Source organism: Seriola dumerili, unplaced genomic scaffold, assembly GCF_002260705.1.
Source record: "Seriola dumerili isolate Sdu_G_001 unplaced genomic scaffold, Sdu_1.0 BDQW01000073.1, whole genome shotgun sequence".
NCBI lineage: Eukaryota > Metazoa > Chordata > Actinopteri > Carangiformes > Carangidae > Seriola > Seriola dumerili.
This window is the reverse complement of record NW_019174328.1, coordinates 2,625,303-2,647,638: the sequence shown is the minus strand read 5'-3', so window position 1 is coordinate 2,647,638 and position 22,336 is coordinate 2,625,303. Positions and strand designations below refer to the sequence as shown.

General features: G+C 38.8%; 2 protein-coding genes across 3 annotated transcripts in view; one reads left to right on the top strand and one right to left on the bottom strand.

Annotated features, from left to right (window-relative positions):
• ide (insulin degrading enzyme) overlaps positions 1–4,584 on the bottom strand; it is a 31,380-nt gene extending 26,796 nt beyond the window's left edge. For both annotated transcript variants that reach the window (XM_022743767.1, XM_022743768.1), the window contains exons 1-4: positions 4,469–4,584; positions 2,905–3,089; positions 2,011–2,218; positions 524–693 (exon numbers count right to left, since the gene is read on the bottom strand). In XM_022743767.1, coding sequence (XP_022599488.1) covers positions 524–693; positions 2,011–2,218; positions 2,905–3,089; positions 4,469–4,554 — 649 coding nt within the window. In that variant the 5' untranslated portion in view covers positions 4,555–4,584. The remainder of the gene's footprint in view (positions 1–523; positions 694–2,010; positions 2,219–2,904; positions 3,090–4,468) is intronic.
• A 2,423-nt stretch (positions 4,585–7,007) lies between these two features.
• Positions 7,008–21,450, top strand: kmo (kynurenine 3-monooxygenase). The gene is made up of 15 exons (XM_022743772.1): positions 7,008–7,099; positions 7,377–7,446; positions 7,625–7,722; positions 8,443–8,532; positions 9,312–9,360; positions 11,067–11,154; positions 14,197–14,362; positions 14,493–14,564; positions 16,457–16,578; positions 17,121–17,268; positions 17,349–17,406; positions 17,498–17,580; positions 19,274–19,375; positions 19,465–19,524; positions 20,797–21,450. Exons 1-15 carry the CDS (start codon positions 7,037–7,039, stop codon positions 20,941–20,943), a joined length of 1,416 nt encoding a protein of 471 aa, XP_022599493.1. The 5' UTR covers positions 7,008–7,036; the 3' UTR covers positions 20,944–21,450.
• Positions 21,451–22,336: the final 886 nt, after the last annotated feature.

The window sequence follows — 22,336 nt, the reverse complement described above, 5'->3', positions numbered from 1 at the left end:
TCAAGACTGCCATCAGGTGGTTATTCTGAGCTTGGAGCTACTCCAGGTCCATGTCACTCTAATCTGACAATTCAGTGAAACACAGAGTAAGCTCCCCTCATGCTAAGAGTTTTTCCTGCAACAGTTAAATGTCAGCTGAGTGAATCTGAATAGTTATTGTTAAGAGGCATAAAAAGCACATCAAAATTTCACAGATCAAAATATTTTTGCCCCTGCTGCTTTAGAAAATCATGTCCATCATTTCATTCAATTCATATGATGCCTTATATGTTCAACATTCATCGTAATGAGTTCATTAATAACCTGAATAACCAAAGTTAATAATAAATCTCTCTCTCCACCAAAACACCGGTCTAAAAAAAAAAAAACAAAAAAACACAACAGTGGTATCAATATGAACTCCTTATTTTCAAATATTATACAACTATAGTGTTTTATTAATGTTTAAATACTGGATGAGCAGAAAGTCACAGTGAATAACACGGTCATGTTAATGCTGGTGTAAACACTGAAGAGTTTCTACCTGTTCCAAATTTACTGAAGGGGTGGTTGGGGTTGCCAGTGGCCTTCTCCAACTGAAACAGCCTCCAGGCATCATTCATAAGGTTCTTCTCATGCTCCGAGTCCACAGCATTCACCTCGCGGTCCTTACAGCTCTCATCAAACAGTGGGCACAGAAAGAACTGGGCAAATCTACAGAGATTGCAAAATGAAAACATTAAACAGAACAGTTATGTATGTATGTAGAATCACCATTTAGATGTACAATAATAGAATTCAGAGCTTTGTAATTTTAATCACATTAAGATTTAGACTTTGAGAGACAGCCTAATGCTGTTCAAGGTTAAATTAAGGTCGTTGGTGTGTACAGTAGAATCATTTCAAGACACAAAACGACATGAAGCAGTGAGGAAAATCCATTTGCATGAGGGTCAAATATGAGCAACTGCCGTGCACATAAGGAAATGATAGCAACACACACATTTGAATGTTTTTACATTTACACCCCAGGTCAGTTTTGCTGTAGATGTGAAGATTTATGCAACAGACAGCAACAACCCACATCTAAAATCCTTGTTGCATCTCACTAAAAATCTACTTCTGTAACAGCTGGTTGTTCAAAACAATAAACAGCTCTTGCAAAACAATCACACCATGACCTTTGTTTTGAAATGTGATCATATTATGGAGGCATTTGCTCTTGTCATTCTTAGTACAATACACCCTCAAAAACTCAGTCTCTAAGCCTACAATAAAATGGTGGGTCTAGAAAAAAATGTTGCTCTTTGATTACAAATATGCAAATATGTTAATTGTCTTATTGGTGTGAAATAAACACGTATAGTATAGTAGGGATATGGTTAAAATAATGGGGCCAGCTAATGACACATATGATCCTTTCGGACACGAAGGTCTTCTATTTTCTAAGAGGCAACATCATCAATATTTCAGCGTACTGTGTGCTGTCCTTTCCCACCACTAAAGTCCAGATGGCCTTCACAATTCACTGGCACTGGGGAACAATTAGCCCTTGCCACAGAAACAGGTGCTTGCTAGACTATCATTCATTTATAAGTAGGTAAGCTTATCCCTATAGGTTAAATTCTGACACGGCCCGACTGTCCTCTCCAAACCACCACAGTTGACACGTGAGCAGAGCCCCCTGCTGTGGACATCAGTCTCACCCTGTGCTGGGGTTTCTGGTTTAAAGGGGGGTAGGAACTGTGCTGATGGTTACAAAATAGAGCATAATGAAACTGGGTCTTGTAACCAAAGACGAACAAACAATGACCTTGGCAGTATACTGATAACTAAACAACCACTTAGGTAAACAGATGCCATACAGGGGTGCCAAACACAAGTGACTATGGCTGAATTAAGTACAAAAATTAATTAATAAACACACAATAACACAGGACACACCTAAGATATACTGTACATGTGATGTACCTATGAGGCCAGATTACTTTAAGTACAGGTCAAAATCCCATTAAAAGAACAGGAAATTACCTATCTAGCGCTCCTTGCAAGTGCTCATGGGATACATCAAAGTAGTAGTTGGTATGCTCTCCACTGGTAAAGGCATTGGAGCTGCCGGCATGCTCGCTGAGGAACTGGCTGTACTCATTCTCCTTTGGATACTTCTTTGTTCCCAGGAACAGCATGTGCTCACAAAAGTGCGCCAGGCCCGAGATATTCCCTGGGTCCGATAATGAACCTGTGAATTTAAGAAAACATGGCCACAGAAAATAGATCGATCAAGCTACAACTCTTTCCTCGTTACAGTTCTCAGACACAATATTTTCCAAGTTGGTTGGCCAGAAATCACAGATGTGTAATGGCACAACAGTGGCTTCATTCATATGCACAGAGAATTACACTGTTAGTTGTTATTTAAGCAATCGTTTTATTCATCACAGTGAAACTGTACCTTAATCATATCATATTAAATAATTAAAAGTATGCAATGTAAGTTTCTACTATGTAAGGCATGGTCAGAATACTCAAATGCTAAACAACTCACCTGAGTCAGAGTTCAAGGGTCTAAAAAACTTGGTAGTGTTATTTAGTATTTGTTTAATCATCATTTACTGCTCCTACAGTAAAGCAACAATAGTCTGAGAGGAGTTACAACATTTTCATAGTGGGGCAACTGTTTATGAGTAAATGAGAGACCAGGTAGGTAGACAGCAATACTATATTACAGGTTTATTCATGGCAACAGGAATAGTAGATATCGAAGTTGCTTATCCTAAGCACATGACAAGGGTTTGGGCAGCACTGACGTTACTCTGTGAAATCTACAAAGGACAAAAATACTCACATATTTCCCTGTATGGAGGAAAGCCACATGAAAACAATACATGACAACCTGGCAAGACAATACAGATGAAAGCCCCTTACCTATGTGGACATCCAAAGCAGCTGAGGATTTGTCTGTTGTTGGGTCACTGATGAGCATGGCCTTTAGGCCATTGGTAAACGCTAGGCCCCTGTAAACCCGTTTGTCCTCAGGAGAGCGAATTATGTCACTAACCACCCTCTTCACAGCCGGGTCGGTCATTCTGAGTGGCAAGGATGACACCAGCCTGCAGTGATGGGAATCAAATGTACAGTCAAATTTTTAGTGCAGTTAGTCGTGTTCGTGTTCATGTTCATATTCCGATGTAACCCGACATGGTGGCTAAGGGAGAGTTCAGCACTGAGCATCTCTTTTCGGTAAGGCACAGCATGCTTTAGGGACAAAAATCATAAGTGACATTTGTGTATATATTACTGAAGCGTACATGACTAACAAATACTGAGTTAATACACACACTCATTTGGCAATTTATTAAGATCCACCAGATAAAACTAATGCAGTCTAATACAGCCTTCCTGCTACAAATCCTAACTTCATGAAGGTTAGGGTTTGTGTTGTTCTACAGAGGTGCTGATTCAAGCTTTTGTGTTCAACAGCACCACAAACTAAAACCTTCAAAATGATCACACAGTTGAATAAGCACATCTGTGAAATAATTTCAACAAAAACTGAACATTGAAACCTTCATGGCGGTAGAATTTATTACAGGGATGGTATATTAGACTACATTAGCTCCAGCTAGATGTACGTAATTATATATATATATATATATATATATATTTATATATATATATGCTACGTTCGGGCCAGAACTGAGGTCAACTGTGACTTCCAAGGATTTAACATATGGCACAATTAGGTCAACGAGACATTCACTCAAGACTCTACAGCAATGAAATGCAGCTGGTAACATCACTTATGTTGGCGATTTAATGGTCGATGTCGTTCATCTGACATTAAACTGCTTATTTAGATGTGCAAACGCGACGTCATTGTGAGCAACAGTTCTGAAATATAACCAATTAACCCGTAAAAATCACGAGTTGGTATAGCTATTTTTGACTTAGCACTTTTATGTAGAAAAATGCACTTAAATAAGGAAGTTGGTGAGACGTACCTCCAAAAAGGACATTCACAATTTAGTTATTAGTAAGTTGATTAAAAACACGCATACAGGTGCTTCTCCGCGAGTATCGCAGGGATTAGCTATCGTAACTCGCTAGCTAGAGTACGTAAATTAACCCCACTCACGGATGGGAAACTAGCGTTAGCTTGCTAAATTAGCAGCTTAAGCTCCGGAAAAGTTAACAACCATCCAAGTGTCAGTCGGATTGGCTTGTTTAGTTCCGTGTCAACGTTTAATTCACCACCGTTATGAAGTATGCTATTATTCAGCAATTGTACAGATGCTCCCCACATAAACCGTTTTAGCTACCACCTTATGTAGCAACAAAGCTAACAGTTCCAATATAGCCGGTCAACAAACCGGCTTTAACGGCCCGAGCTGCTAACGTTAGTTCGGCAGCTAGCTAACTTGCCGTTTGGCGTGAAAATAGTTTAGTTACTTTTAACTAAAGGTTACGGCATTTGCCTGACAAGACTTACCTAAAATCTTGGTTAAGATGGAAACCGGTACCTGCTGACTGGAGATATCTGGTATACTGGGCAGTTCGGTTAATGCACTTAAACATACTTTGCACCCATGGAAAACAAACCTTGGCTTTTACAGCGCCATCTTAGAATAGACACAAGTAATCAAACGTGGAACAGGGCGTAATTTACCATGGTAGGTTACCAATTCTGCAATGAATTCCACGACTGACTCGTGTAATCACGACGACGTCTATCAATTAGACATATACCTGAAGTTGAACCGATTAGCACATGGGAAATTACCAAGCCTATTTCAAAAAAGTGTGTTGTGTCATTGATTCTGATATTGATTAGGTAGCCTGTCTGTGGATTACAGTTTACGTTCAGCGTATCAGATCGTGTTGCAAACCTTTTGTCCTGCGTATTCAGCTGTAGACAAGTAGGACTGACGAAGTATCAATTAAACTTAAAAAATAAAAACTAATACAAACAAGTAAACTATTTCCTATGTGAAAAATTAAACTGACATAAGGTAGACTGGTGATGTAAATATTGTATTGGTATTAAAGTCAGCGATCCATGAATTTTATTATCTTAAAATATATTAACTGGCAATATTTACCAGGTCAAAACTATAACTAAAAGCAATAATGTGTTCCTTTCCAATCCCACATCTGCTTAGTTTTGGCCAGAAGCGCACACAGATAAGTGTTTATGTTTGCGTTTGTGTGTGTTTGTGGATTCATCAGCAATATGCACATATCAGACGATCAGACCACAAAGAGCTATAGGGCTCCTACGGTGTTGTCACCAGACTCAGTTGCACTAAAACACAGTCTTGACTCAGTGTCTCAGCAGCAGTGGAGCCTCATCATTTGCTCTTGTATCAGCCTTTTTACACCTTGTGGCTGTTTCTCTGACACTGCAGGTTGTAGGTTGGCCTAGTGAGGAGGCACCCTACACATCTTGTTAACAACCTCATGTATTGATTAAATAATAATTTGTTGAACCAAAACTATCGTCAATCCTAACTGTATCTGAAGTAAGAATAGAGATGGAACATGTGTTAAGGCGTGTCTAGCTAGAACATGATTATCTGTCATGACTGAATGAGTGGGGACTGTTGCAACAAGTCACCCTAACTATCCGCAAGCTAAGTAGCCATATCAAAACAATATGTAAAAATGCATTCAAATGTAAAATATATTAGGTTGTTATGTTTATTATAAGCAATAAAAGAAATAAATTGTGCCTATCTTGACTCAAGGTAGGCCTATGTTCTATGCAAAAGAATAGCTGTTCTTTGATACATATCATTAAAGAAAAAAAATGATACCATAATATTATTGTAAAGCAATGCATAAAAACATGTTTTCATAATACTAATCTTAATAAGAGAGAAAGCTAAATTTAATTGGTGAAATTGAATGTATTTTTGATATGTTGCAACTGTCCCCAGGGTTGAGGTCAGTTGCTGAATTCTTCAATTCAAATAGATATTGATGATATGATATGTCACATGTAATCATCTTTAAATGTTATGGGTATTTAGCAGACACATGTAAGTTTAATATGTAAAAGTTTGCCTGGACTAGTCCAAATAGTCTCTGAGTAACTGAGAGGAATGCAAAAAGGTGTTGCAAGCATCCCCATGTCTCCCCTAATGTCAAGATTGTACTGCCCTGCTGTTTGTAAATTCATTGTTCAATAAGGAAATTACTAGTGAAAATAATGTACACATAATGAATTAATAATTAAATCTTTCTTTTAGACTTCTATACCAGATATATTAAAGATATAGAGTCGGAGAGGCTGGATATTGAATGATGTTTTGGTTTCTCTGGCTTACATAGAAGAACTATTTGTTTTCTTTTTGCATGTACAACCATTGGACATTTTTTATCAAAACAAAGAGAAACAAACTGAGCCAATAATACAATTACATTTTTAGATTAGATAAGATTTTTGTAGGTAATGAGATGGACACAGATTTGCTTTCTTTGCACCGGTATTGAGTTAATTCTAGTGGATTAACCTCCACTACCGTTTTAAAGCCTGTTGTATCAGTTGACATCACACAGCCACTAGATGGCGACAGATGTCATTACTTATATATTACATGACATTGATCATCCGTGACTGGAGACCCTTAGAGCAGTAATCCATTACTCTAGTTATCTCATTACTTTACAGCTACACATGACTGCTGAAAATAACTGCTATTACAACATATATAACATCTTTTTACTAATAAAGACTACACACTGGATGTCATTTTAGGTGATCTTTTGACAAGCCTTTAGCAGGTCGTTGTGACTTTTGGACTGTTAGACCTGTTTTTGCACCTGCAGGCTTAAAACAAGACACCAGAGCCAGTTGTCAGACGCTGTTTGAAACACTGTTTGACGCTGTTTGATAACTCCTGTTATCTGTCTCTTGTGTTTGCTCTGAAAGGGGAACAGGGAATGACATTCATAGGATTCTCTCTGCTCCTCCTCTTTTAAACCATTAACAACTACTTCTGTAAATCACTTTGCACTCAGCAGTGAGAGGCTCAGACACTAGAGAGACTTCAGGACAATGGAGGAATTAGCAGGCAGACCAATCAAGAAAAAAGTTGTGGCAGTGGTGGGCGGTGGTTTGGTAAGAGGAAAATGAAAGTGAATTGTTAAATCACTGTAAATCTTGTCTTCTGATCTCTTGACAAAAATTTTTGGGAAGGACAAGGAAGAATTTTTTGTACAATGTGGAAAAAGAAGTGCATTTGTTTTTAAAAGTGTGGAGTAAAGAGTGTTTAGGAGTGGTTCTGCAGCCTAAATACTTTTAATAACATATATTTAAAAGATAATTATTTATTATGTTTATGCATGACTGTGGCAACATGTTCAATGGAATGTCCATATTCCCCTTCACCCTTTAGGTCGGAGCACTGAATGCCTGCTTCTTTGCCAAAAGAGGCTTTGATGTTGAAGTCTTTGAAAGTAGGGAAGGTAGTATTCAAAGCTCATTTTAAAGTCTACTTTTCCACGAGTCACATTTTCACATCACTTCCCTCTTTGAAGAACACGTCCACACATCAAAATTACAATATTCCTGAGTAATACACACACATACACACAGATGAATGGAGGCATTACTCTTTGAAACATTTTCTGTGGTTTTGGTCAGATATCCGGAAAGCCAAAATTGTGAAGGGGAGAAGCATCAACCTGGCTTTGTCTCACAGAGGCCGGCAAGCACTGAAACATGTCGGGATGGAGGATAAGGTATGTTGATTAGGTATAGTCACTGTTAAACTAGTAAAGTGGAAATGAGGTAAGGTTTATCCCAGGACTGCGGTGGCATGGTGACCCTATCTTGCTTGTTTATTGGTCTAAAATGCAGCAAACAAATAAATGGGTAGCTTTTACTTGTGCAGGTCATCCATTATTCCTGCCCATGTAATGTTACTATATAAGTCCTCCTACAGCACACATCATAGGCCAAAGTCAGGGCAGGCAGGTGGAAACCCTTCATTTTATGTTAAGCTTGATTTCTAATAATGAAATATTAAATATGTGATCAAGCCCCAGGGGAATCTGTCCACTCTCATTTCTTTACTTGCAGTCCACTCAAGATGTTTTATTGGGGCATTTCAGGTCCCCATTCTTTTTTGTTGGTCCACATTTGCTGCACTGAGTATATTATGCATGCCTGAGAACTCTGCATCAGACCCTTTTCTTACACTTGCATGACTTTTCAGCCTGACAAAACAAGACCTGCTTTACAAGGTTTTCCACATATACTTACCACGGCAGATACAGAGTGGCCAAATGGACCAGCTGGACTGTCAATGCCATAGTAACCACTTTTTCCACTTATGGATTGCGACTCAAAATCCTATTTGTTTTTAAAGAACCAATGCAAATTATGAAATTCTACAGAATTTATCTTAAATTGTAATAAATGTCAGTTTCGATCTTCTACAGTAATCTGTTTTCCCTCAGATTGTCTCCCAAGGAATTCCCATGCATGCAAGAATGATCCATTCACCAAGTGGGAAACAGTCTCCAATCCCTTATGGCAAGAAAGGCCAGGTAAGGCTGCCAGTGATGTAATGTGCCCAGAGAAACTTAAAAAAGTCTCATTTAACTATGTAACACTATAATAACTGATTAGTCAGCAGTAAGAATATGGTATACAGTCTAATGGTAAGAATAGTATATTAACAACATCAATAATATTTCCTATACTTTCTTTCCAATATTATTTACTACTACCACTTTTGAATACCACTGTTAATTGCTAACGAGAATATTCTGCTAGCACAGTGTTATAAATGTTTGGCTATTAGTAAACATAGTGTAAGAATTGCCTCATGTAAACTTATTCAGTCTGCAGATTAAACATTCATTTCTCAGCTCGCTTCACTTGTACAGAGGCACAAACAAACTACAATTAAACATGCACAATCAGAGATATGTTATGTGAAGTGACTCAAGGATGCACTAAATGATGATCAGTAGAAGTGACAATTTAGTCACAGTCGCATAACAACACAAGTCCGACTAAAATGAGGTTTTTTCGCGTCCTTAATAAACGTGTCCCAGTTATTTGTCTGTATGATTAGTTTGACTGAAAATAGTTTTTTTTAATTACACTGCTCCAGTTTGGCAGGGATTCTTAATCTGATTTACATGATGAAATAAAACAGAAATATTCAAGAAAAAGAGTGAAAGCTTGTAGAGGCATGGGTGTAGGGAGACTATTAGGGAAGGAGAGTATAAACCCAAAGCCTCCTGTTCCTGTTTTAAATGAAGTGTGAAGCTGTAGTACATGCAGAATTGCACTGTGATACAGACTGTTCTCCTTCCAGTACATCCTGTCAGTGGACCGAGCCAATCTGAACAAAGAGCTGCTAACAGGTAAGAACATCAATAGTGTTATGTAATTCAGACAAAATAGTTTTGGAGCACTAACACTGAACACAAAGTCATAGACTGTGCTTAAATAACCAAAATATAGCCAAAGGATAAATAGAGAAATTTAACATTCAAATGATGTATTGTCCTACAGTGTACAAAATTTGACTCATAAAGCGTTTTAGCCCCTTTCAGATCTTCCTTAATCTGATGACATGTTTTTGTCTTGTGTCCGAACAAGCAACCAAGCCACATAAAAAAGGTTTTAAAAGTTATTAGTAGCAATCTTACCTATTTGGATCTAGTAACATTTCAAGAACACTCTCAACACTGCGCAAATATGAACTGAATGCCATCAGATGAACATAGAGGCTGCGGCAGCACAAGGTGAAATATGTACAAACGCAGAGATAGATTAAATGCACATCTTGTAATGTTACCACCTTCTAACAGGACAGTAATATACATTATCAAAATCTTCCTCTCTCATGCACAGAGAAAATAAAATCAGTTTAATAAACTATGAAAAATAATGACAGAGCCAATTTTAAGATTCTTCTTATTTTCAATCAGGCTATAAAAAACATTTTAACGCCTAATACAACCACATTAATTATCCTTCCCTATATTTTTAATTTCCATTCATACCAACTGCATGGATGAATCAATGAATATTTAGCAAAACGCTTTTTGTAGCATTTTAACTACCATTGTGCAACTGTTCAGCTCTCGGTGATGACTTCTAAATGTTCCAAATCTCACTATAGAGTTAACTACTTAGTGTCTGTTCAATGTGAGGGAACAAGGGAGTGGTTTCGTACACAGCCACAGGGTCATTAATCTGCAATATCTACCTGAAGTTAGCTAACATTAGCTGTCATAAGCTACTGGTCATACCAGACCAAATAAGGCTGTAGGGGCTAGCTCCCGTTGTGTATTGACTGGAGGAACCATGTCTTTTACTGCTAATAAATCCAACTTTTTATTTCATTGAGGAAGAATGTGTCTTCCTACAAAAGTTATGGTATCATTTTAAAGGATTACCCTTCCATTTTACAGTGAATTAACACATATTCTTGCATTATACATTCTCATTCTCTCAATACATTCTTAATTCATGAACTCTGCTCCAAGTTGAAAGACATACTCTTTCATCCCACCACATTAGTGCTGTTTGCTTGCGCTGAGCCTTATCCACTGCAGTTACTCCCTGTGCGTTGTTAGTCTTTAAACTGCATGTGTACGTCTGGCAAGATCAGGGGTTGTGTTAGCCTTTTCAGGCTAAAAAGGATTTTGCCTAATATTTAATGAAGTGCCTATGTATATGCTTGGAGATAATGTGTGACAGCATGGCGCTGTCTTTAATTAGATTGCCTGTGTGCTGAAAGATCTTATCAGGGCCGATCCAGACTCCTGGAGTTAATACAGAAATAAAGATTTTGGAAAGTGTGACAGCTTAAACATCAGTTTCCACAAAGCGCAGATACACTGACTGCTTGTTATGTAGTTCAGGAGATTTGTCCTAATCAGCATGTGGTCACTCCCCTACAGTGGGGGATTTAACTGCTTGCGGACAGGCTGTGTCCTTTCTTCATTTTATTAGAATTGCAAAAGTTCCCTGTATATTTTAACAAGATATTACCTGTCACTACACTGCTGCTGTTATGTCATGCCTGCAGCTGTGATATAAGCTGTTTTTGTAACCACAGAGGCAGAGACATATCCAAACACAAAGCTGAACTTCGACCACAAACTGCAGGACTGGAGTGCCGAAACAGGGCTAATGACCTTTGTCAGGTAAATAGTCACTGATCTTACACATGTTCACAGCACGCACACTCACAAACACACACACACACACACACACACACACACACACACACACACACACACACACACACACACATACATAATGTATGGAAGGTTAATCCAAGAGGAGGATCCTCTCTTATTGATCATGTCCCCCTTTGTCCCTGCATGTAACCACATGTGGCCTTGTACATGTTAAGTGCCTGAGGCTTGTGATGGCGATAAACATGTTGCCTTTGAAGGCTTGTTTGGCCGTCCTTGAGGTAAATGTGACACACAATTTACAACCCAATTAACACTGAAACACCTCCAGCTTTTTTTAGTCATCGGAATTAGCGTACCCATGCGGTGAATTATTAACACAGCATGCAGGAGCACAAACTCAGTTTAATTGAATTCAGCCTTATCGAAATTGTGTAAAAATCCATTTTATGTGTTTATTGTTGCTTCTGTTTATTTATTTATTTTCTGTATGCCTGGTGGTCCAACTTGCACCCAGTTGAGAATGTGGATCAGAATGAGTCACCGTGCTGCTTTCGCTGCAGCGAACACACATTTTAAGGCACTTTAACTTAATCAGTTTTTGCTGTGAGTGTGCCTCGAATCCAAGAGTCACCCTGGCGAGCACTTTCCACATCCAGGACACAGCCCCCCCCCCCATTCCCCTGTAGTTGAACTGTGACAGCTCATATTTGCTCTTTCCGGCTTGTGAAATTAAATGTACACGGAGAGACTGATGCCACTGTGATAGCCACTTTCCACCCATAGTAGCCAGGAAATGTTCCGAGATAGCCATCAGCATCAAATAGATGTACATGACCTCCTTTCTTCTTCTGGCCTGAGCTATAATCATACACCAGCTACCTTATTGCTGTACATATAATAACATGTTGATGAGGTCTTAGAATATCAGTAAACACTGTTTGTTATCTGATTAAGTTTTTGAGATATGGCATCTTTAGGTGGAAAGCTGTAGCACAGACACAATGTGAAATCAGCATTCCATGGTGAGTTTATTGTCACTGTAATTAGGAAACCAGATATTGTCAGACTCACTAGATCAATTTACAAACTTATTGGTCACTATGCACATTCAGTATTTTCATACAACTATTTTTAATGTCAAAATAAAGCTGGTCATTGAACTAAAAAAGATAATAGGAAGCTGTATATCAGTCTTCTGTAGGATTTATTCTTACATATGTACATGTATAGCATTAACATTTAGCCACATTAGTAGTGTAACTGTATGGATGCAATGTGGGTGTTTCGGTTGGTTGTCCAGACTGAAATACGTCAACACTTATTGTATGGATTGCCGCAAAACATTGTCCGAACTGTCCCCAGAGGATGAACCCTAAAGACTTTGGCGATCCCCTGAATCCTCCTCTAGTGCCACCATGAATTAGACATTTTTGGTATCGAGTGAAATATCTTGGTGGATTGTCATAAAATTTAGTACACATCTGTGAGGAACACCCAATATGTTGCCCTCAGGATGAATTTGAACATCTTTGGTCAGCCCCTGAATTTTACTCTAGCACCTTCATCAGGCCACAATTTTGATTTTTTTAGTGCTAGTGTTTAGTGCTAATTAGCAAATATTAGCATGCTAAATTAGTAAAGTGGTAAACACAAAGGTACATAAACATTCTGTACCTGCAACAATCAGCCAGTCACTATTGTCATTGGAATTAGTATGCTAACATTAACATTTAGCTCAAACACCACTGTCTGAGTACAGCTAGAGCTGCTAGCATGGCTAGTCTTATTTCAAATTACAAAAGTGAAATGTGTGAAGACCCAGTACAGACTTAAGCATTGTGAATGCTTTATGTTTTGACCTGCTCCACCTGTGACCTACACAGCCCCCACAGATTCATACAAGATGTGACCTTAAATGGATAAATAGTCTACATATAGTCATGTTTGGGGTGTAGAACAATTAAAATGAATTACACTCTGCAACGTTGTTTGTTAATGTGTAAATAATTAAAATGAGGTTTAAAGCAATTAATCCATTATAAAAACATTATGTGGACTGCAAGGATCTTTGAATAAGATCATAGGATGCTTAGAAAAAATTCTGATGTACTTAATATTGAAGTAACAGATGCATCAGCATTTCCACTTGGGTCATAAATGTGTACTGGCCTGTGAACAGCGTCAGATCTCAGAGCCAACATTTAACTCCCATGTAGCTTCAGGCATCATGACAGGAACCATTTCCATATGGCACATCAGACTGCGTCTGGGGATGTTGGGAATATTCATGCTTGCTGCCTGAAGCAGCTCTTCAATACCATCAGCAGATGCACCAAACAGTATAATGTGTTTGTAGTTGTCAGAGATGCCATCGTCATGATCACCATGGCTCAGAGCCAAATTAGCCATTACTGTTCAATGACTATGTTATTCAATTTTGTAATCTCCATTTGAAAAAAATATCATGAGATCAAAAAACCAAACCATGAAATGTGGTAAATCCAATAAGATATGAGAATACAAAATGTCAGAGGCCTAATTTCACACTGTACTTATGGGAAAGCCAAAAAAATCAGCAACTTTAATTGAACTCCTGCAGAGGAAAAGATAGTCTCAAAATCCTCTACGTTCATGATAAGAGACGAAGTGTGAGAGGGTCGAACTCAAACACACAGCTCTCAGTCTGAATCAAACCCAAAGCACATAGCCACTGAATATATTTTAATGTTTAATAATGTATGTATATTTATTGAGGAAGACTTTTTACATACCCGAGTGCCAGCCTGGGTGAAAGGTGGGCAGGAAATTGCTTCTAAGAAGTCTAATGAATGTCTGTGACCAAAATGTTGCCTTTGCTCATTAAATAATTAATGCGTAGATTTCTTATGGGTATTTGTTTAATATTAGGGTTCCTCAGGCTACGCATTAATTTGCTTGTTAAATCAAATTAAAGTCTTGTACAGCTAAGTTATTTAGCTTATATCCAAATATATATATATATAGTATATTGAAGTGAATTTGTCATTTTGCTGGTTTGTGTCTCAGGGCAGACGGATCCAATGACCAGATCAAGGCCGACCTAATTGTAGGCTGTGATGGAGCTTTCTCTGCCATCCGCAAGCAATTCCTCCGTCGCAGCCGCTTCAGCTACAGCCAGACCTACATCCCCCATGGCTACATGGAGCTCACCATGCCGCCCATCAATGGAGAGGTCAGTCCTCTGTACAGTCCCCTCTGTTTAATGTGGGCGGTAAGATGCTGCCAGTATCAGACTCACAATTTGTTGGCACAATTGTTTTCTTTATTTCTTTTTTTGTTTGTCCCACTTTCATCATCTTCAGTTTGCCATGAAGCCGAATTATCTGCACATCTGGCCGCGAAACACATTTATGATGATCGCCCTGCCCAACTTGGTGAGTGTGAATTCTCTTTTTGTTCTCTCTTGTGTTCTTCAAACTGCACCTGTAAATGAACATTAGCCTATACAAGATGTTCATTTGTGAGGTTATTACGTCACATCATTTGGCAACCACTAGCTGTAGCAGACAGACAAAAGTGTAATTTCAGGGCATGATTGACCTCTGGCTTGCCCTCATAGAGTTAATTAGCCTACTTTACAGTAGAGGCTTAACCATCAGAAATCATCTGAAAAACGTCTTGGCTCCTGAGGATCACCCTGGATTAAACACAGCAGTTGTGTCCTCCTCATCTGTCGCTGACTTCTCTTTGTCCCTCCTGTCCTTCCTAATCCCACAATGATTTTTCTGCATGGCTGACTCAGCACAGCAGTTTTTGCTCTCCTCACTGAGGCCAGGTTAAGGCAGCTGACTTTGAAGTACATTCGCACTGTCACTCACTGCCCTAGTTCCCAGGAACACATTAGAGCTGAGAACAAAACAAAAAAACATCCTTGCTGCTGTGGATACCATGGTAACAGAGATGGTGCTAAAAGGTCCTCGAGGAGGACTTTGTGATGTTGATGGATAGCACCTGCTCAGATGGGCAGATAATGACACGCCCATAACCTCAGTGCACTTTCATCCATCACTTGCACTGGGTGGACTTTGGCTATTACGTCAGCACTGAGGATGGAAGATTCTGTAATGAGGATTTTGCAGAGAGGATTTTGCAGACGTGACTGTATAAAAACTGAACAAATAATAGAATAGGCATTCACCGAGGACTTAATTACAAACAGCTGTGCGCCCACTTATTCATGTAATTATCCAATCAGCCAATCATGTGGCAGCAGTGCAGTGCATAAAATCCTTCAGTTAATGTTTCATCAAACATCAGATTGAGGAAACAATTTGAGCGTGGCTTGATTGTTGGTGCAAAGACAGGCTGGTTGGAGTATTTCTGAAACTGCTCTCCTGGAAGACTCAGAATAGTGCCAGTGTTGGTGCTGACAGAGCAGGCTACAGTAACTCAGATAACCACTCTTTACAACCGTTGTGAGCAGAAAAGCATCTCAGAATAAACAACATTTCCAACCTTGAGGTGGATGGGCTTACAACAGCAGAATACCACATTGGGTTTCACTCCTGTCAGCCCAGGAGTGGACACCAAGCCTGGTCTAATGAATCTGGGGCAGCAGATGATTGGGTCAAACCATGGACCCAACCTGCCTTGAGTGTTGTTGCTGACCACGTGCCTTCCGTGTTAGCAGGGTAATGCTCCATGTCGCAAAGCAAAAGTCGTCTCAAACTGGTTTCATGGACATGACGATGAGTTCAGTGAACTTCAGTGGCTCATTCTTGACATTGGGAAAACTTATCTGTAATAAATTACTCCAAAGAGAAAGCTTACTTACCTCTCTGTTCCTGAAACACTTATACATACATACATTGGTACTTAAAATTTGATAAATACTTTTGAATACAGGAATTTTACTTGTTAGTGTTTCTACACTGTGGTAAAGTGTAAGAGTTAAGTAAAAGTTTTGAAGACTTCTACCACCACTGGTGACCATGTTAGCATGCTGATGTGAGCATTTAGCTCAAGTCACCACAGTGCCCAGTGTAGCCTCACAGAGCTGCTTGTATGGCTGTAGACTCTTGTTATTACAGGGCTTTCTTTTTGAAAATGACCACACATTACCATAAAGATAGTTCTGGTTTTACACTGTGCCGACGTCCTATTGTTGGAACAGTGGGCGGTAAATAGTTAATCTTGTAAAGCATCTCGCAGTGTTAGTGTTTAATAAATGTTATGTATGTAAAGATGGTTCCATTTAACTTGGCAAGAAAGCTGTCACAATGGATTGGAGAGCTAACATCACTGTACACTTTTTTTTTCAATTTAGGACAAGACATTCACCTGTACCCTCTTCATGCCCTTTGATGAGTTTGAGAAGATCACCACAGGAGATGAAGTCATTGAGTTTTTCGAGAAATACTTCCCTGACACAATACCACTAATAGGAGTGTAAGCCCCTCTCTCTCTCTCTCTCTTTCCCTTCTCCACTGTCTGTTATCTCTTTCTTACCCTCTGCCTTTATCTCCTCATCCAACCTGCCAGGCCATCTCAAAAACATTTTCATTTCCCATCATCCTGATGACTCCAGCCACATCCAGAGCAATCATCCGTGAAGTGTGAAATTGCAGACGCGCAGTTACATGGCTTTGTGCAGTGCGGTTTTAATTAGAGATGAACCGTATGTTGTGGGTGACGGACGGATAAGGGGAGGCATGAGCTGTAGAAACGCTCCAGGCTTTCATTCAATACACTTCCTCTCTGGGTTGATTGTATTTGGAGTGCTCAGGCATAAACAGCTGAACCCATGCTTTCCTTTTCGACGGTTTAACTTGTGCAGTGCAGACAGAGCATGGTTGTTTTAGCTTATTCAGTCGTAACAGATGTTTTTGTAGGAAGCAAATACACAAAATCTGCTGTTCTGAAAAATGCAACAATCAAAATGAACCACTCGGTGAGTTTGTAATTGTTTCATTTCCATTTGTGCCTCGCAGTGATGCACTCAAGAGGGATTATTTCCGATTGCCTGCGCAGGCCATGGTGTCTGTCAAGTGCTCCCCGTATCACATTAACGACAAATGTGTCCTGATGGGCGACGCAGCCCACGCAGTGGTGCCTTTCTATGGGCAGGGGATGAATGCTGTGAGTATCACTAAACTGAGGGCAAGAAAAAGCAGCAAATAATTAAAATGGAAACTCATTCATCCGTTCATGCTTTACAGGGCTTTGAGGACTGCATTGTCTTCGACGAAATATTGGAACAGTTAAATGAGGATTTCAGTAAGTGCTTTTTAAATGAACCAAGATTAAAGGAGATACAGAGGATAAACTGATAATTGTTGAGGCTGTTTTCCATTGTGTATCTGTGCAGGTGCTGTACTGCCCGAGTATACCAGAGTGAGAGTTCCTGACGACCATGCAATTGCAGACCTGGCCATGTACAACTACATTGAAGTAATGCATATTAATTTGATATGATTAATTTAACCTCATGCTTTATGATGTATATCTCTATGCAATACTGCAGCTATTTAAATGGGGTTAATGTGTCTATTAGAAATTGATTACCCCTACTACTTAAAAGGTAGTGACTCCAACTATTGAGATATTTTACTTAAGACAGTTGCAATATCATAGTTAGAAAGTAACAATATTCCAACATATTGCTCTATTACAAGTGAAACAAGTTCACTTGAAGCAATTATATTCATATAATAACATATAATAACAATGGATCAGTTAGCTGTTAAAAGTGGATGGTGTTGCTCATAGTTACAAACCCACATAGAATCGTCACCAAACTCTGCAGTTTCTCCGTGCATTGTTTTAGCTTCTTTCAGCTCATTGTTTTGGTTTTTCGTCCTGCGACTTCTCTCCTCTCTGCTTCAGTTTCATTGTTTTCAAAAGGCGTTTTTTTTAGCAAATACACACCCACTGGACACCACCTGTTCAGCACCAGACAGCAGACAGACAAAGTTAGCTACTAGCTAGTGAAAGTAGTTTAGCATTTAGCAGCTAAACAGCCAGATCCTACTTTTGCCACATTTTTTACTATGTAGTGATAACTATAAATCATCTTTTACATGTAAAATCCTAATCTGAAAAGTAAATACTCACAATAGCTGTGAAATAAATGCAGTACAAAGTGGAGTAAAAAGTACAAATTAAATGTTGGCAAGTAGACATTTGAAGTAGCATAAAATGTCAAAGCATAAAGAAAGTACAAGTAATACTTTAAAACTGCATATAAATACAGTATTACAGTAAAGGTACTTAGTTATAATCTACCACTGGGGCTGGCTTAAGTAATGATGTGCAAGCGAGACTGATTCTCTCTAACAGTTAGTGTCAATCAAACAATCACCTGACTCGGCACACTTGTCTGAATCAGTCACTGGTCTGATCATCACTCTGTGAGTCTAGTGCATTGTGAACTCCCCTACAATCTGCTCTAAGTCCAACTTCTCTGCTTGTTCATTCTCACTGTAAAATATAACCAGTTCACTCAAAAAGTGGAAAGGTGCTGCAAACCTCTCTGAATGTAGAAGGGAATGTAGAAATGACAGCTGAAAGATCCACTGTCAGTATTTTAGCATTTAGCGTTTAGCTGGACCCGGCACGCACCCGGTTGGTGATGCAACATGGCTGATGTGTTTGATTTGGGACACGAGCCTCAGTTGCTGAGTTGTGCATCCCATCAGCAGCTTCTTCTCGGCTGCAGTTGCTCATTGGCTCTTTTCAGTTGTTGCATTGACGCGGTTAATCATAAATCTGTAGATGTATAGAATGGCCATTTATAGTCATAAAATAAAACATAAATAGTCATGTCCGGTTCTGGGTTTGCCAACTTCAAAAATCAGTTTATATTTAAACTCTCCATCACATCTGACAGCTGGACAGCTACCTGACCATCTGCCCTTTAAAATCCATGCACTCAGAAAGCCAGAAATTGTCGCTAATCTTACAGATCTCAAAAGTAACCACAGCACTTTGTGTTAACTTAATCCCCTTCTACTGCAGCTATGCCCTGAAGAGTAGAGGAGATTGTGTGGCATTTCTGATATAGCTGTAAGAACTATTTAACAAAATCACAATATGAAGGCCAGATGGTTCCCGTCACTAACACATGCACTGTTTTGTTTCGCAGATGCGAGCACATGTCAACTCCAAATGGTTCCTTTTCAGAAAACATGTCGATAACATCCTTCACTGCATCATGCCAAAGACAATAATTCCACTTTACACAATGGTAAGCATCCTAATAAAACAAATGATTGCTGTCACTTTGCTTTGTCTACTACAAAATCCAAATCATTCTCTGTCCTTCACTGTCTCCAGGTCACTTTCACTAGGACAAGATACCATGAAGCCGTGATGCGCTGGCATTGGCAAGACAAAGTAAGACACCTTAGACACCTTCATACACTTAATTCTTTGGGGGTATTTCATACCTTTGAACATTTTAGTGCTGTAATTCAGGGCTCTTTTGAAGTCACAGTATTATCAACAGCAAGCATAAAAAGCGGCTGTAACTCTCAGTGAGTAAACACTTCGCCTTTTAGAAACATTTGATTTATTGTACCACAAACACAGCTTTGCTGCACCAAGAAATATTTCTGATTTCTCACACTTGGCTGTAGCAGCCAGTTAGTCCTTGGCACTGTGTTGAATTGTCAAATGTGACCTGTCCCGGTGGCGTATGTGCTAATGGACCACTGTCAGATGGACAGTGGGGATTGTCACAGCCTCCCTTGTAAAGTGTTTAAACCCGTAGGGATGTTTGGGCAAAGGGTGAAATGACCTCTATGGGGGGGGGGGGGGAGCAAAACTACTGCATGAAGCAGCATATGCAGTAGCAGAGAATAATTGTTAACAAAATAATAAAATAATGCAGTATTAAAAGATAGCGGTCAGCCGCAGGGAGGGCATTGTCTGTGTTTTAGCCAAGTGCAGGGAGGATGTTGGAATTAAAAGGTGAAGATCACGCTGAACTTTGAAGATTATATAGCTGGATGTAGGAAAAAGTATGAGGCATTAAACTTTTGCTCAAAGTTATAAAGAAAACTGATTATGATATCCCAGTCACATTATTTTACATAAAATTATGTTAAATAGGTTGGATGTTTTTGATTTAAAGGTATGGTTTGGGTTTTTTGATGTGGGGTTGTGTGAGGTAGTCATATATAGTCGGTACATTACCTGCAGTAGATTCTAACCAGCACTCCCAGTTAGGAGATCCGACCAAGGTTTACCGGCAGAGTGGCAGAGCACGGGGCCATCAGAAAAAAATCTGTTTTAGTGACTTTTATTGTAGGTTTGTATGAGTTTTCATTGTAGATTAATTTTTACATATTGAGGATATATGTTATTCGCTGAATAAAAGGTTCTATAGGTTATACCAGCTGTTATTTGGAATTAATTAGCTAGAAATGTACAAATATAACACTGCCATTGTTTACTTACAGAGCCTTCCTTTGCGCAAAATGATCTTAAAACTATAGGATTTGAATAATAGAGTGTACCAGAGACATCAAATAAAGCATGATAGGTTTATTACTTTGCAGTCGTGAATTCATTTACAAAGCCTAATGTGAAGGTGTGAGGAACAAATCAGTTTGCTTGCATAAAACTGGCAAGAGGATTAAGATTTTCTTTTAATTTATTTCACAGGTGATAAACCGTGGCCTGCTGTTCAGTGCTGCAGGAGCTGTTTTGGGAGGCTCATACCTGCTCATTAAAAATCCTCCAGATATAAACAAGCTCATCATCCCCGCTGAGAAAATCTGGAACAGGCTTCTGGCCCTACGGACATCTTGAGCACTGGCAGACCCTCTGATCTGACAGACAAGTGTTAAGACTGGTGTGTTAAACACTAGAAGCAATTTAGGGGGTCTGGATTTTAATTAGAGTTTGATTGAGTCCTCTAATTCACAATGAAGGCCCTGCCAGGCAAATGAATGTACTGTAGTAATGATTGTTGAAACTTCCATCATTATATATATCATACCATTATCCATCATAATGATTGATAATATAATTTTAAACATTTTATCAGTGTGTAACTGATTTGGCTGGAGGTCTCCAGCAGCAGATTTTTTTAGTCTTTAAATTTGATTTTCATTACATCATCATCATTATTTGCACAATTTTTAATTTTCAAACAAAATGTCAGTATTAAACTCAGGATCGGGGGCAGGGCCGAGGACAGTGGTTCTCAAAGTGAGGTCCGGGGACAACCAGGGGTCCTTGGAGGGGTTCCTGGGGGTCCTCAGCAAAAAGGGGAATAATTTATTTTCACTATAATTCAATCTATGAATAACACAATGACAGAATGTATGACTATTTTACTCATGGGTTTCAAACACTTTCTATAAGAATGTTAAAAAGTGTAAGTAGCACTGGTCTGGGGTATATTTGTATGAGTTTATTCTGATGCTTATAAAAGAATTGCAAATAAATGTTCCCCCAGTTCATAGATACTGTATGATCATATTTTTGATTTTCCTCTCAATGACATCTACTTTACACAAAATTAGGGGCTTTTTGGGCTCATATCATCTCTGTATTAAACAAATTCTTGAACTTACAATAACAGATTTTTTTGGCCACTTTTTTTTCCCTTTTTTTTGGACCATTAAACAATTAGCTTAAACTATATTTTTGATATTTTGGTAAGTAACTTTATTCGCTTTCTTTCCAAGGGTTAGATGAAAAGGTCAATACCACTTTCATGTCTGTCCATTAGATATAAATGTAGCATCTTGCAGATTAGCTTAGTTTAGCATTAAGACTAGAAGCAGGGAAAAACAGCTGCCTGAAGTTAACAAAATCCGTTTAGAAACACATGTGAATCTCATTAATTAACATTAGTTTTCATGCCATACTTCCTCTTTAAAACTTTTTAAGTTATTTTTAGGGAATTTTTATGCCTTTATTAGATATGATTGTGAAGAGAGACAGGAAACGCAGGGCTAGAGAGCAGGGGAATGACATGCAGCACAGAGTCCAGCTGGCTGGGAGGCAAAGTGGGGACTTGCTGCTCAGGGCATTTGTGCCCATATGGTATGCACCCTAACCACTCAGCTATCTGGTCACCCTAATTTATCATTTTTACACTACGGTTTTTGCTACAGATTAACAATTGAGATACAACATGTAAATTAGTGAGCACTAATATATATATATATATATATATATATATATATATATA